Below are 17,201 nucleotides of genomic sequence, written 5' to 3' on the forward strand. Positions count from 1 at the left end.
GAAAAAACTCCATGGGACAATTTATTAAAATTAATAAGAGAGCTTAGCAAACTTTCTAGATGTAAAACTAACATAGAAAAAAGTCAATTGTCTTTCTGTAAGTTATGTAAAAATATCTGGAAAATGCAATAAAATAAGAAATTACTTAGAAAAAAAGAAGAAAACAACCAACTTACTTAGATGGTTTTATTTAATTTAGCTTGGCCATGGTAATAACTCACAGGTGTTTGGAAATAGTTAATCACATAATTTTATTTGAATATAAGCAGACTTAGTAATTAAGTGATTCATTCATCTCAGATGATACAGAATATTCAATGATCTACACAACATGGTACCTAGGTTCTCAGCTGTGCAGTAAAGACAGAGAGATGTGGTTCATGTCTTAAGACTAGTGTAAGTAATATTTACTAAAGAGTTGGAAAAGAATGTAAAATATTTCTACTAAAAGATAATTAAATAAATTTTTACAAAGTCGCTCAAGTTTATATTGGGCCCTAAAGGATGGATAAAAAAGAGTGGAAGGAGTAACATAAACTCAAGCATGGCCATAAGAAAGTAGGATGCTTGCCTGGCACAATGAGTGGGCTGGCTCTGCTGTCTCAAGTGTTCATCTAGGGGAATGTTGTGAGATGAAGAAGAAAAGACACATGAGGCACACACATACGTACACACAGTACACACTTGCATATTCATATATACTTAGTGTTTTTCACGTATTAAATGTGATTATTTGAATCATAATTTAAATAATTTGACTGGAGAAATGGATTTTTTTTTCAGTTTACCCTTATGCACCCTAATGGCTGATCTTTTACATATCTTAGAATATGAGAATCCTATTTTAAATATCACAGCTATATGAAATAGTAATTTTTTAAAATAGTGACAAAAATTAAAGCAGTGCATTATTAAAGTGTCAATCAGACCTTGATATGTAGGAAAAGAGCACATGGAATGGCAACAGTAAGAAAAAGTAAGGACATGATCCCCTTGTGCCACGCATGACATTAAAGAGCTGAGAAGCAGAGGGGTGCTAGTCTCTAAAACCACTTCTGATCAAGTCAGTCCATGGTGTTCATCCTCCCCTCCTAGAATGGTACTGTTGAAGAAGGCATCCAAACCTTCTCAATGAAAGAATCTTGAGCCACTTGATATATAAAGGAAAAGCTCTATATATTCTTTTTAAACTTTGAGATTATTTATATACAATAATAGAGAAAATAAAGTGTTCACCATAATAAACTTTACTAATAAAAATCAAATAATTTTAAATAGTGAAATATATTGGGCATGATTTCAAAAAATTTAAGGGAACAAAATTTAAATATGTCTTCTAAAGTTCCCTGTAAGTTAAATTCACTATCCAGATAGTCATGAGGTTCAGCCCATAGGGATTCCTCACTGAAATTAAGAAAAATTTGGAATTCTTTTTCTAGGAAAAATCATATTTACACTGAATATTCAAGTGTCCAGAAGAGTGTAGGTTTGAGCAGTGAAATGGGTTCTATTTTTGTTTTTAATTTCTAGGAGCTATGAATACTTTCATTTTCCTGTAGATTAAATTCTTATAAAACACTCATGAAATATTCATGTTTTTTTCTCACACTTCACAAACATCTTTCCTATATACATTCATTTCATTTTTATACCATTTATTTCTATAATTCCACACAGAAAGCTCATTAATTTTACTGAGAAAAATTTTAATTATTTGTATAAAAGCTCTATCATTACAACACAGATGAGGCTGAGTACAGAATTTTGTATGAATTTTGTCTTCTTCTTGACATACGTGGGAAAGTTTCCAGCAGACAAGTAATTTTATTTACGATTGTTATTCCACTCAATTTTCCTCTTAGATTAACTCTCTGTATACTTTGTTCTATATAGTTTAAATTCATTAAGATTGCAATTATATATAAATTTCTAATTTAGCTTGGGGTTTTTTGGTGGGCACAATGAAAACAGTCCAAGATATTATTGTTTTGAATTTTAACACAGAGAACTCTTTCCACTACACGCAAATTAGAACACATTTCCTTTAACTTAAAATATGAAATTAGTGGATTACCTTTTTCCCCTTTCTTTGCAATTCATAAGAGTTTACTGCACTTGCATTTAACATAGGCAGATTATTTTTGCAGTCAATTTCTGTTTAATCTTTCACCATGTGAAATATAGCCATTTAGAAATTATAGCCTTTATTTAGGCGTATTTATGTTTGAAATAGTACAATCATAAAAAAAATGTTTGTTGATAATCTAAAAAAGCACTGGAACTTATTAAGTTTTTTAAATGTGTAGCAGTTTAGCACTAACACTAAATAATGATTATTTCAAATTGCCTCTAAAATTGTGAAATAGAATAGTCTGATATGTAGAGGGAAATTCAGTTTCACTCAGGCAAGTGTAAGTAACATTAAAAGAAACATTGGAATAAACCTTAAAGTGTAATTTGAAATGATGTTAACAATAATTTTCAGCTATTCAGAAACCATAGGATTACTTAAACAACAAAACAGACAACTCAAAAAACACTTTTAGACCCATTTCATCACAATTAGCAGCTAAAGAAGCTTGTTGAGAAACGTTATATTACAGCACTTCAAACATAAAGTAACTACCACAGGTTCATGTCACTGGACCACATGAATCCTTTACTCATTATGTATAAAAGGTACCTACTAATGTATCATAAAACAAAAGAAAATATATAGTAATATATGTTTCAAGAACATAACACACACGAAAACACAGACAAGAGAAAAAGAAAACAGGGAATTCCTTTTTGTAGTTAAAATAAGCCATTGTGTCTGTATGGTTCGAAAGTAGGGGAAACGTAATACCTAAAAGTATGATCATGTTATATATTATGCAGGTGTAATTTCTGAGGTGCAGTCCCCCACAAATTAAAAAGGAACTTTTAAAGTAACATAAAGACTTATCAACTATCTCTTCACTTTTGATTGCACCATAACACAACAGAGAAAACTCCCCACAAATTTAGGGAAGTCACAACTTAGGTAGCATAATTACATGGCAACACATGTCTGAAAAAATACTGGTATGGGCTTACTCTAACTTTAGTTGAGTTGTGATGCTCAGTCTTGTTATTTTTACTCTGTGTTTTAAGTAACACTGGACTTCTTTTTGCTTATTTATTTTTTTAATTTGTTTTTGGGAGGGAGGTAATGAGGTTATTTATTTATTTATTTCAGTGGAGGTACTGGGGATTGAACCCAGGACCTCATGCATGCTAAGCACGCACTCTACCATTGAGCTATATCTGCCCCTTATTATTTTGGGGGGGGCCTTCTTTTCAAATACTAACAAAAACAACAAGGTTTCATACTCAACTGTGATCATGGAAGAAACAATTACAGGCAATAATTTAATAAAATGTTTTCATTAGCAATTACTTACTTTCTGAGTTTTATACTCTGATTAAAAGAAGCCCAATATTATGTATTTTTATTAAAAAAAAAACAACTAACGGACAATTTAATAGAAAGATATATGCCCTCATACATTACTATGTACTCTACAGACATAGAACTATACATATACAATGAGTTCCTCAATTACCAATGAAGAATCCAGGAACTGTTGAATAAACTGAAATCTTTTGCATAATGAGTGGATTATTTTAGCAGTAAAATTTTGAGGTGAACATCAAGTAGTATGCTTCCCAAATATAGAACTGGTTGGATCAAACTATCTTGTCAATTCTAATAGGTTCTTTAATGCAATGCAAAAATACCTACCAATAAGCAGCTGCCATATTGAATAACCTCAGTAGGTGCCACTCACCTCATAATATGTGTAAATAGCTCTTCTTTAAGATGTATATTATACAATATACACAACTCCACACTGTCCATATTCAGTAGCCTTTGTTATTCTGGTTTTTGTTGGGAAAAACTAGCAAGTTTTGGAACAAATTTATATTTAAAATTTCCACCTAGTGTGCATATGGGACTAGCCAGTTTCCAAGATAAATGTGATTTTTTTTCTCACAAGCCACACAACAAAGCAGGAAGTTTAGCTTATTGTAAGTACTAATCATTACTCAGTACAAAACATGGATACACTCATTTTTCTAAAAGAGTAATTGTCAACACTATGGTTATCCATAAATTAATAAATTCAATTTAATATTGTCTGTGTTTTAAAAATTGGAAAAAAAAGTAAAAATATAACAAAACAATAATAAATATCTGTATACAAAGATGAGATGGCAAGTGGAGATAAACAGATTAGACCTACAGAACTCAGGAAAGTCTCAGGAATTTTAAATCCAAAAACATGGGAACCAAAAAAATGGGTGGTCATCAAACAATTTGAACAATTGTACTCTCATGTTCTCTTCTCAGATTTAAGGCAACATAAATTCCTGTCTCTCATCTCAACAGAAGATGAAGTCTGTTTTCTAGATAAATTGAATCAAGGAAGCTTTAGACTCTAAGCAGTTATAAGCATGAGCAATGTGGAGTTGATGTACAGGGAAAAAAATCATGGGATACCATCTGACTCAAGCTGTTTTTCCACAGAGCCTTGGTATCCAGCTATGTCAATAATAACTAAACAGCTTCAAAAAAAAAAAAAAAATCTACAAGTAGCCGACATTTCATAGACCTTTGTGGATGGGGAAATTATATACCCATCTGATCGCAAATCCTTGCCTTTATGAACTGAGCCATTGGTGTTTTCATCTCACTTTTAAATATAAACACCCAGACAAGGGTCACCAAGTACTTGAGGAAAGTTTCCAATGTGAGTGACAGAAAATGAAACAAATAACAATCACAACAACAAAATAAGTCAAGGGAAAAAAATCAGGGAGCAAAAGCAACTCTGAAAACAGACTATCATTACAATTATCAGAGAGATAAGATAATATATTGTGCTCATGAAATAAATGATCAGAGACTAAAAGATTTAGAAATTTTAAAATTGATAGGCAAATTGAAAAATATAAATGTTAAATTGAAAAAAAAATAGAGGAGAGTAGTATTAATCTTCTCTCTATTCCAATTTAAGCTTTTTTCAAAATGAGTTAGCTAATCTATCAGACACAGGCATATATTTCATAAACCCAAAATTGTACTTCAAAACAATCTTGGAAAAGATGTTTATTGAATGATTCTTTTCTCAGTAATTGAAAATGGCTTTTTCTTCCATATAAACTGATTTTTTTCTTTAAAATTTTAATTAATATAGATCTTTTGTTGAAATAAAACCTAGATGAAAAGTTTGGAATTATATGTAATAATGAAGCATGAACATAATCTTAATCATAGTGTTTGCAAACTAAATACTATAATGCTAAAATTACCATCTATAAATTAAAATATCCATACTAAGACTGCATCCTGCAAAGACACACTGAAGGTTTAGTGGAACTATGTGATGAAAGGGCTGAAAAACCCAACTGTGTCGTTATTTCCAATTTGTAGTCAATTATTACATTCTTTGATTCGTGAAAAGACAAGAATTTGAAAAAATAAATTTCCAATGAAATTCTATTTAGAAAATACTCTTATTTTCAAATAAAATTCTTCTCTCTTTTCTCAGGAACAAAGAGAAATGCTACTATAAGCTAAGACCCAAATAAAGCAGAGAATATAATACTGTTGGTTGACACTGGAAGGACTTCTATGTGTGATTCTAGCTTGCTAAACGTTTCACAAATCAAAAGAAACAGCTTACGATACTTGAGAGAATTGTTTTATGCTATGTTAAAAAGAACTTGATATTTTAGAATATTAATTTTTCGTTTTGATTTTGAAGACTGAAAACTGTGTAGCTGTTTTGCAAGATTATTATTTTCTCTCCATTTATGCCCAATGAGGTGTGCAGAAGACACTTACAAAGTGTTAAATGATATAGTAATGAATACGTCATGTAGCTCTTCCAACCAAAAAGTCTTGCTACACCTGTGATACATGTTTTCCACTCAAAATTAAATGTCAGAATGACTCACATTCTATATTTGAATAGTTCAAGTATTTTATATCAGATTTTTTCCCCAATTCTTCATGTTTTGAAAATTAGCTTTGTGTCACATCAATGATCAGTATGATTAGTAAGGCTACAGCTAAACCTTGGAGAAGAATTTAGTAATAGGTCCAAGCTTTAATTGTCCCCTATGATTACAACCAGGTGCAGAGTGAGCAAGTAAAATTTGTAGGAAATTAATTAATGAGTTATTTAGAATCAGAATTTACTAATTTAGAATTTTAGCATTAAAATATTCCTGCTAAATGACATCACAATCAAGTAAGAGCAGAAACTTATTTCTAGGTGTTGATTATAGAAATTAAAGCATATACATGACTATTATATAATGAATTATAGATATTTATGAACAAAGAAAAGTAACTAAACATCAACTAAATTCATGTAAATTAAAGAAAAAAAATAAAGCTACTCTGAGAGCACAAAAAAGTAGTAACTGAAATGTTCATGATCATACACACCTGTCTTTTCCATAGATAAATCTAAATCTGTCTTCTAACAAATACCTCAAAGGCAATGAGTATAATTATGTTTACAAAAATCGCTTAAACTTTAAGACGAATGGTTAGCACAAACTATAAAACAAATACACAAAAGAAGCATTTCTTCACTATTTGAGAATGCATATGTGTTTTAAAAAATATCTTCAGATTTTCAGCATAGGATCACCTACATAGCCAGAAAAACAAGTCTCGTAAAGACACTTACAGATCATACACGTCATTTTCAAAAATCTTTTAAAATGCACATATTATCTGACAGAAAAGGAAAACAAGCTCTAAATCATCAAAAAGGAAGGGGATGTGGAGACATGAGTTAGGGGAACAGGCAAAACCGCATTTCTGTCAATTACTGCAGTCCTGTTGAAAACATCACTGGTACTCAGACAACTGAGAGCTTTCTGTATCTCTGATACAGAAGATTGGTTTTTAATATCCTCACTGGGGAAAAAGATGCAAGAGGGATATTTGAGTCTGGGACTCCTAAAATGTGAGCCAGAAAACACACACACACACACACACACACAAGACTACTAGCAACTAAAATTAATCCGACTTAGCATTGAACCAAATCCTAATTTAATAGGGGTGTAAGATAAACACTTCTTTGAAAATCAGTAACTATAAACCTGCTGTCATAGTACAGAATATCCCAAGTCATGAAAGTAACTTAGGGTGCTCTAGTGTGTCCAGCTTTGTAATACTCCTGACAATTAACAAAAGCAGAGGACTACCTTCTGTGGAACAACACACCCAAACCTCAGGCCTTGCATGATGCCCAGTAAATAGAATAAGTAAAATATGACACTACAATCTAAAGCCATAAAATATGCTAGCGCATTATCCATCATGAGTGACAGTGTGCTGAAAAAAGACCCATGAGCTAATAGAACTCACATAAAATATAAATGTGATCATTAGGTTAAAAGTTTAATAGAGGGGTTGAATGAAAGACTAAACATAAGTGAGCAAGGAATTAATGAACTAGTAGCCAGAGCTGAATAAGATAATAAAAGAAAGAAACAATAAAATATTTGTAAGAGATATATTCTAAGTTCTAAAATAACAAGATTGGCATGTGACACAGACTTTCAGAATAAAGGGATAGAGAGAATGGGAGAAGACACAATATTCAAGAAGGTAATGGTATAACATTCCCAGAAGTGATGAAAGATATGGGTCTTCAGATTCAGAAATCAAACTGAAACCCAAGTACAGCAAATATAGAAATCCACATTAAGATATGTAATATTTACAAAAAATTACAACTCACAGCAGACTTCAAAATAGTAGCAATGGAAGCCAGAAGAGAGTAAAATGTTTTTAGATTACCAAAGGGAAGTAACTATCAAGTTTGAATTGTACATTCAGCTAAACTAAAAATTTAAAACAAAGTTAAAATAAAAACATTTTTATGATAAACCTTTGGGGACATGAATGAATGCTATGGATCTCCTCTCCAGAATATGAATATACAGACAATGAAAAAGTTGAGTACAATTTTTGAGATGCTCACTATCTCTCAAGCCTGTCTTCTGCTCCGTATCATCTAACTTTCACCCTTGAATCAAGCTAAATAAGCTATGTACTTGGGCCACATTCTTTAGCTTCCTTATAATGATGTTTTTAGTGAATAACCCTGATTCTTATGTCTTCATAATGCATTGAAGCACAATGGAATGAACCTATTATGTCATAATTTTTTTTTCAGTTGTGGTCCTTCTGAAATCGCCAACGATTATATCATGTAATCTCACAATTCACATACACACAATGGTCATCATACATGTTCCATGTCATGCTGTAGTCTAGTCAACCATCCATATATGGAGTGGAACGAATAACCATGTTTAAAATGCCTTCCTTTTTCTTCTTTCCTGCCTCCCTCCTTTCTCTTCCCTTCCCTCTCAGATTTCTTCTTTTCTAATAATAAAGTCTCAAATAACAGTGATATTTCAATGTTCAAATTCATATTTAACTTGGTCAGGAAAATTTTTCCATAAATTCTCTATACAACTGCCTCCCACTATCTAAAACACACTGAAATAGGCACACAGACAGAGGCACACACACACACACACACACACACACACACTAAACATTATGCATTACACATACACTACACATTATGCATTTTATATGTGTGTGTATGTGTGTGTGTGTCTTAGTCTAGCTCTATAAGGCAATAATTTGTGTTCCCCTTTCCAAACTCTTAACTGAATAGAAGATAAAAAGTACATAATAATTAAAAGTACAGTCTTTGGAATCAGATTACTTGTCTGGGTTTGAATTTTAGTTTCATTATTACTTATCCATATGACCTTAGGAATAAGACATTACACTTTACAGTCTTAGCTTTCTCCTTTATATGAATTGTCCTCAGATTCATCCTCTGTAAAACAGAGAATACTGATACTACCTAATACTTCAGTTTGTGGTCAAAGTCTGTTGACTTAATTTATTTTCAATTCTGAACACATTAACTGCAATGAATGAATATTAAGGAATATTTAGGAAACTGTTACAGACTGAAGTGCCCCCCCCCGCCCCCAATTTATATGTTGAAGTTCTAATGTGATCATATTTGGAGGTGGGGGCCTTTGGGAGATAATTAGGTTTGGGTGAGGTCAGGAGGTTGAAGTCCTCATATAAGTGTTCTTATAAGAAGAGGACTAGAAACCTGAGAGCTCTGAATGCTCTCCCCCTAACCCCTTTCTTAATCTCTCTATTTTTCTCCCTCTTCCATGTGGGAACATGGTGAGAAGGCGGCCATCTGCAGGCCAGAAAGAGCGACCCCACAGGAACTAAATAATACGGTACCTTGAAATTGGAATTCCCAGTCTCCAGAACTGTGGGAAATAAATATTTGTTGTTTAAGCCTCCCAATTTAAGAAATTTTGTTATAGCAGCTGCCTGCTAAGACAGAAATGTTGGCTATCTTTAATTTTATGTTAATTGCCTGATCACTGGTATTTTGACTCAATAGGGAGGAACATGGTCATTTTAGAAGATTTTCAATATAGAGGGTGGGGTGAAGTGAATAAACTTTAAGGGTAATTTCACTCCAAACAATACATAATCAACAAGTCTTCACGTATGAAATGAGAATTTGCTCAACTTAATATATACCAATTTTGGTTTTTGAATAAGCTAGTAGATGACTCAGAAAATATTACAGAAACTGTTTGGCACAGAAAAAGCAATATATTTAAATGTGTTGATGATTTATTTAATAGAAATACTTTGCTATAGAAAAATGAGTAATAGAGCTAAATAAATGAAGGTTATAAATTCTGAGGTTTGTGTATACACATATTCATAACTATACGTAGACACATGCATTGTAGAGCTTATTAGATCTCACAAAAATTCAAACTTCAACACAATTTTAAAGTCTGTCAAATTAGATCAGCTTTTTGGATGTTATTTAAAATATACACATACTAAAAATATATATTATGGTGAATTGTGGAGATTTCAGCTAAGATCCCACTTTCTGCCTAGCTAGAGGTAATTCAGTCAGCTGACAGGGTCCACCTCAGGTGTAGAGAGCCATTTCTAACACAGCTGAACTCTTCCCAGAGGAGCTTGCACCTGAGTAATGGAGGAAGCAGGGGTATAAAGGACTGGCCATTTTAGCCTGAAGTAGACATTCTGTAGGGTAATCCTTGAGAGTTCCTTGATGAGGCGTCATCATGCCCCCAGCAAAGTCCAACTTCCCTTCTGCCTGATCCAAGTCCTGATTCTTTTTATAAGACATGATGCAGTCCAAACTACATCTCTGTGTCTGCTACTGGATAATAAAATGTAGAGATGTTTATATCAAAACTAAGAGTCTCTGATAAAGCAGGTGATAAGAAAGGGTATTCATCAGTAAGTGAGAGGCACAGGGCTTTTGAAATGTACACATGGAAAAGCTGCCTAAGCACTGAGTGGTGCACAAGGCTGTCGTGCCAGCACTGAATGGGGGCAGCAGCAGAAGAGGGCACTGCAACAGGTCTGAGCAGTGGTTCAAGCAGCCCTGCCACTCGGGCCATGTGATTGATGCACTGAGTCTGATGCCATTTGATATATTAGGGATGGGAAGAAATGTTGAGTGGAATCTGTGGTCACCCCCAGTAGGAGAATCACAATGAGGTCCCCTGGTTTTGTGAACATTGCAGTACAATATGCAGTACAGAATTAAATATTTTTTTAAAAAATCCTGGTATGCTACTGAGCAAGAATTAATGACTGGCCAGGGAATCAGGATCAGACCAGGTGGCCATGTAACTGGACCTGCCCACTCAGACCTGGCTACTGACCATCACAAGTTCATGCTGCTCAATAACAAGTTATTACAAATGAAGTGGTTCATACAAGATGGATCATGTTCTCTTGAGAGCCCCTTATCCGGTTGATTGAGATTTTGTGGCACCTGCATTACAGTTCAATTACCCCATATTCCCAATTTTGCTTCCTCTTCTCCTTTCAAAGCTGTTTATCCCTAATAAACATCTTGAACCTCGGTCTCCCCTTGAAAACTGCTTCTGTAGACATATAAGTATTGAAAAGGGATCTATAATGAATTCATCTTATAAAGACACATCATAAGGTATGCAAAATAATCCTTCCCAGTCTCCCATCTCTACCAAATTTCATCATTCCCTCTACAATCATATGCTTCTGCCACTTGAAATACTGCAAAGAATATCCATGCTAGGTCCACTCAGAGGGTTTATAAGCTAGGAAAGAAGAGAAATCAGAGAGCTATAATATTAAAAATACAACATAATATAATATACTAAAATATAAATACAGTATAATGTAAGACATATGATGTTGCTTGCTCATTCTAGGGGAGAGAGAATTTTTGTGTCAGAGCACTTCCAAGGAGGAGTGACTGTGAGAGCATGTTGTAGGTTGACCAGGTTTAAGAGAGTAATTCTAGACAGTGTTGAAAGTACTTAGGCCTATCTGATAAGGAAACTGTGAGCAAGATTGAAGTGTCACTTTTAAAGGAAATAAACCATGGGGCCTCAGTGAGAATATGTGTGCTTAGGGCAGAAAGTTTAAGTCAAAACTATGTTATAAAAAGTCCACAAATGATAAATGCTGGAGAAGGTGTGAAGAAAAGGGAATCCTCCTTCACTATTGGTGGGAATGAAGTTTGGTGTAGCCATTACGGAAAACAGTATGGAGATTGCCACAAAAGATTAAAAATAGATTTACCATACAATCCAGCAATCCCATTCCTGGGCATATATCTAGAGGGAACACTAATTTGAAAATACTCATGCACCCCAATGTTCATAGCAGCAGTATTTGCAATAGTCAAGACATGGAAACAACCTAAATGTACATTGACCGATGCCTGGATAAAGAAGTTATGGTATATTTATACAATGGAATATTACTCAGCTATAAAAATAATTAAAATAATGCTATTTGAAGCAACATGGATGGACATGGAGATTGTCATTCTAAGAGAAGTAGGCCAGAAGGAGAAAGAAAAACACCATATATAATCACTTAGATGTGAAATCTAAAAAAAAAGATGAACTTATTTACAAAACAGAGACAGACTCACACACATAGAAAACAAACTTATGGTTACCAGGGAGGGATGTGGGTGGGAAGGGATAAATTGGGAATTTGAGATTTGCAGATACTAACTACTATATATAAAATAGATCAACAACAAGTTCATGCTGTATAGCACAGGGAACTATATTCAATATCTTGTAGTAACCTATAATGAAAAAGAATATGAAAACAAATATATGTATGTATACATATGGCTGAACTATTATGATGTACACCAGAAATTGACACAATATTGCAAACTTACTATAATTTAATAAAAATTTTTAAAAACTATGTTATTTATCTAATAGTCAAATTATTGATGTACATTTTATAGTAAACCTAATTAAGATTATTCCACATTTCATACGTCTGTCAGCATAAAGCATTTGTTATTCTGGTAAATATCTATACAATATCTTTAAAAAATGGTACATCTCTTTGACAAAGGAAGAACAAATGCCAGAAACACATTCTAAAGTGTTAGGATTGGTCCCAGTGGGGTTACCCAGCTTGTCACCTGACCACGTTTTGCTTTTATGTTTTTCTCTAAGTTACATATTTACATTCATGCCTATCATCCAAATATTAGGGCTATGCAGTGGAACACTTAATGACAAGGTGATTTCATTTCATAAAAAGTCAAGTCTTAAGTGTTCCTCTCCATAGCCCTAATGTTTGGATAATGGGCAAGAATGTAAATATGTAATTAAGAGAAAAACATAAATGCAAAGCAAAACCTAACAAGGCAAGGGTGAGGAGGTCAACTGTGCAGTGTTCCATCCCAGGAAACTGTCTCTCCAAAAAATCTGATGTGCTTGCACTCCACACATGCATCTCCAGAGGGCAGCTACTTTGACATCTGTCCCACAGAGAGCACACAAGGCAGGGACAGCCCAAGAAGAATGACAGCACCAGAAAAATGAGAGGTATCTGACTCCTTTCCTCTTTCCAAGAGAAGATGTAGTTCATGCCACCTCCCCACTCTCAGCTCCCCAGGTTGTGGTTCAGAGAAAATGGGAGAGATAAAAGTTGGACTTTGTAAGTTTTTTATTTTTTAATTTATTTTTTTATTGAAGTGTCATCAGTTACAATGTGTCAATTTCTGCTGTACGGCACAATGTCCCAGTCATGCATGTACATACATATATTTGTTTTCATATTCTTTTTCATTAAAGGTTATTGGACTTTATAAGTTTTAAACTGCACAGGACTTAACTGAATGTATTTGTACTTGAAGGTGACCATAAATTTATAGTGTTTGCTAAAGATGTTAAATAACAGAAAATGAGATTCAAAAAATGAGTAAAACCAGTCACTGGATTAATAAAATCACGTTTGTACTACCCTGAGTTGATATCATGAAGTAGTCTGGCTACATAATTGTAATCTGATTCAAGGAACTCATTAACATATCTATGAAAGAAGAGTAAGTCAAGGAAAACAAAAAAAGTTTCAGTGCAGGTATTTTCCTCATGTAAGGGGGAGAAAGCTCCAACCACAGGACTTTAAGTATTTTGGTCTTACTGGCAAGCTTTAAGCTGTCCCAGTCTGAAGCCACTAAATGTCATATTCATGTGACTTTGGTTACTGACATTAGAGACTCACCAAACAAGTTTCTGACTCACAATTTCTTTCCCACATGATATACATACAGATAAAGAATGTACTTACCATGTAGACTCCAGAAAGTCTCATTCAAATACAAAGAAATTCAAAAATGAATGCCTCATTTTTGGGACGGTGATTTTTCATTATAAATTAACAAATGTTCTTTGTTATTATGTATCACTTTTATAATCATGGAAATCTGCTTCTGAGAGATGTATACATGGGGCACAAAATCACATTTTTGAACCTGAAAAACTCGGCCAGTCCAACGGCCATTATAAATCCTCCCTGGTGTTGCAACTATGTATGAAGTCTTGGGAAAATACATTCACCTTCTCCCTCTCACCCAGCGTGGAGGGGTGGGGTGTGGCAGTACCATTCTGCCAAGTGTAATTTCTGCGATGTTCAGACTTCATACTTCTCTTCTTCATGTTTGTGCTTGAATAACCACTCTGAGTGTTCTGCAGTGTCAGAAAGACTTTATTTTCTCTTTCTGTCTCTCACTTTTCACCCTCTCGTCTTCTCTCTCTTAAAAAAATATGCCTGCATCTAGGATAATGATTTGTTTTACTAGAGTTGAACTCACTCATTACTCTTTTGTGAGTGATCTTTGTAAGTCTTCTCTCTTGCATGATATAGCATGTGCACAAAGAACATTAACTATCTCTCATCATTAAAAGAAATGATAAGAGCTGACCTGTTTGGGGGCATTATTTGGAGAATGTGGGGGATGATGATTGATCATATTTCTGACACTTCTATCAAAAACCTATAGCTACTCTCAGTCAAAACTGAACAAGCAGGTGCCAACACAGGTGAGTTTAGAATTTTATCTGTTCTGTCTCCATTGTCCACTAGGACAGTTCTTCACAGGAGGGCTCATACCGCTTTTAGAACCCTTACACCATATATGTTAGGGTCAAGGCAGAACCTCAGAGCAGGGAAACTATGCGGTAATACTTCCTTCAGTATTTTATACTGTCTTTTTGGGCCACTCAATGTAGTTCTGTCACAACTAACATAATAAAAATCTGGTAATTTATTATTATTCCCTAATTTAGTTTCTTCTCCAAATAATGGGAAAAACAAATCACATTTTTACAATGTGATGAAGTTCCACATGAGTGAAAAGAAGTGTTGTAAATTGTTTTAACTTCTCAGAATTAGCTAATTCTACTATTCAAAATGCCATGATTCGTTGTAAAATTTTGAGTTTTCAAAACACAATTGTGAAGTAAATTTGGTGTGCAAGGTCAATTTTTATAGATGGCTTCATAAATACATACACAAGACATCTACATTTTACATTATGATTTTCATACATCCTTATGAAAGAATTACTATTAATAAGTGAAAAACAAAACCAAACGCACATTTGACAACATTCAGCCATCAAATGTAACATGTCAGCAATTTATTTTCCAACACGGAAGTTTTAAATACTAACTTTTTTCCTCCATGGGATTAAACTCTGGTAATTTTGCTAAGCTCTTTAATCTTTACTAAAGATGGGAACTTTTCTATGCTTCATTAAAGCTATTCTCAAGAATCAGACAGTGGAAGTGTCTTCCCAACTTTATCTTATTAAAAGAATTTAAAAAGCACATGTTGAAGGAAAATAAAAAGCTAATCACCCAGGTATATTGAAGATCAGGCTGAATTAGCCACCGCACTTTGGAATCACTGACTTACTTTGAACTCCATGGGAGCGTACTATTTTCCAGGTTTCTGACGACACCTCTTTGACGTCCACCTGATAGTGGTGAATAGGCACACCTCCGTGGGAGTCCGGCTTGCTGAAAGAGACCTTGGCTGTGGTCTGTGACAGCTCTATAATCTTCACTCCGTAGGGACTGGATGGCACATCTACAAAGGAATGAAAAAAAGGAACTATAACCCAGGTAACGTGGATGGCCACTATTAAGACGGTGCTCTGAGGAACAGGAACAAAGGAAAACTGCTGCCTACATCACTTAGCATATTTGAATTACAAAGCTTGCATAAACCGCTGAATGATCTCTTCAGACTGCAAGAAAGTAGACACTTTATTACCATAGCAAATAAAGAGTAAAATATTCAATATCAAATTTCATTTATTGAGGGAATAATATGACTTCTGTCTTTACTATGCAACATAGTGATTTATTTGCATTCAAAACAAGCTCGTGAGTCAGTGTGTGTGTGTGTGTGTGTGTGTGTGAGAGGGAGAATGCAAGTACAACTAAAATATAAGACGAAATAGAGACTTTATTTAATCATTAGCATAAATAATTATCTTTTGTGAAAATGTGAGATTATTTTCTTTTTGTTCATTAAATTATATCAATAATTTGGCTGCAAGTGTTAAGTTTAGAGAAATTGTCATTATGAACCAAAAACAACTGTAAGTTATGTTCTAAAATTTCATTTATGTATCAATTAATTAAAATAAATCTTTAGTTGAGATATTTAAGCTTTAATTCCTGTATTTAAAAAAACAGCTATAAAATCTTCCTTTTGTGTGTATTTGTATTAATCCATTACTCACACTATTTCAAACTCTGAAGATATCCTGGGTGAAACTTCATTTTATTTTCTAGTACAGAAAGCTTTATAAAGAATTAGTTGAAAGGCTGAAAAGGCAACAAGAGACAGTAAGCGAGAAAAGAGTTTTGATGAGGAAAATCAATGAAACCTCTGCTCGAGAAACATGAATAATCAGAAGCATGTTAAACATTAAAGATCTCTCAATCTCTCCTTCTTTCGCATTTGAACAAAACATAAAGATTGGAAATGTACACATAACTTATGTAAATGATATGCATATATTACATAAATATATAAATAAATACATAGTTCCATGTTTGGAATTAACCTTACAAAAACAAAAAGAAAAAGATACTTGATTGAAAATAAAGTAACAATGGTATAGGATGATCCAAAATAAAAAAGAAAAAGAAAGAAAAGAAAACAATACAGTAAATGTAAATTTCTGTTCCGATACAATCAAACATTCATATAAAAATCTCTGGTTGCTGTCAAAAGTCAAATGTGTCTTATTTGCTAGAGTTAAAAAGAACACTGTAGATCACATAAAAATATGCCTTATAAATGGTCCTGGGTAAGACCCAAGAAGGCAGATTTATGGCCTTTTGGATATGAATATTGTAAAGAAATCTAACAGTGTACATTTCAGTTCTAATTAGTAATTGTAAATAATTTGGAGATTTTTATGAAGTGCAGTATGTTATAATTCTAAAGTTCAGAACTAAATGTGCAGTATACGGTGACATTCCAAAGTCATATTGCTATTAAAATCTTATCTGGAAATAAACATTTTAAATTATCTTGATAATTTATTTAAGCTGTCATATACAAACATTATCATAGTTTTCATGTTTCTTTAATTCCTAGGTTATAACTGTAGGTTCTTTTCATCTGCAGATTTGATCTAAAGTTTGCAGAGAAAAAAATACATGCACATTGGTTGTTCTAAATAAAACTGCCAATTCTTCACCCCACAGAG

The 17,201-nt window shown here is 33.4% G+C and overlaps 1 protein-coding gene across 1 annotated transcript in view; it reads right to left on the reverse strand.

Annotated features, from left to right (window-relative positions):
• The window catches only part of NCAM2 (neural cell adhesion molecule 2), a 433,297-nt gene that overhangs the window by 60,201 nt on the left and 355,895 nt on the right, over positions 1–17,201 (reverse strand). The window contains 1 exon segment of the mRNA XM_006192306.2: positions 15,389–15,562. Within this exon segment, the coding sequence (XP_006192368.1) occupies positions 15,389–15,562 (174 nt within the window).

The sequence above is a fragment of the Camelus ferus genome, chromosome 1, assembly GCF_009834535.1.
Source record: "Camelus ferus isolate YT-003-E chromosome 1, BCGSAC_Cfer_1.0, whole genome shotgun sequence".
In the NCBI taxonomy this organism is placed as follows: Eukaryota; Metazoa; Chordata; class Mammalia; order Artiodactyla; family Camelidae; genus Camelus; species Camelus ferus.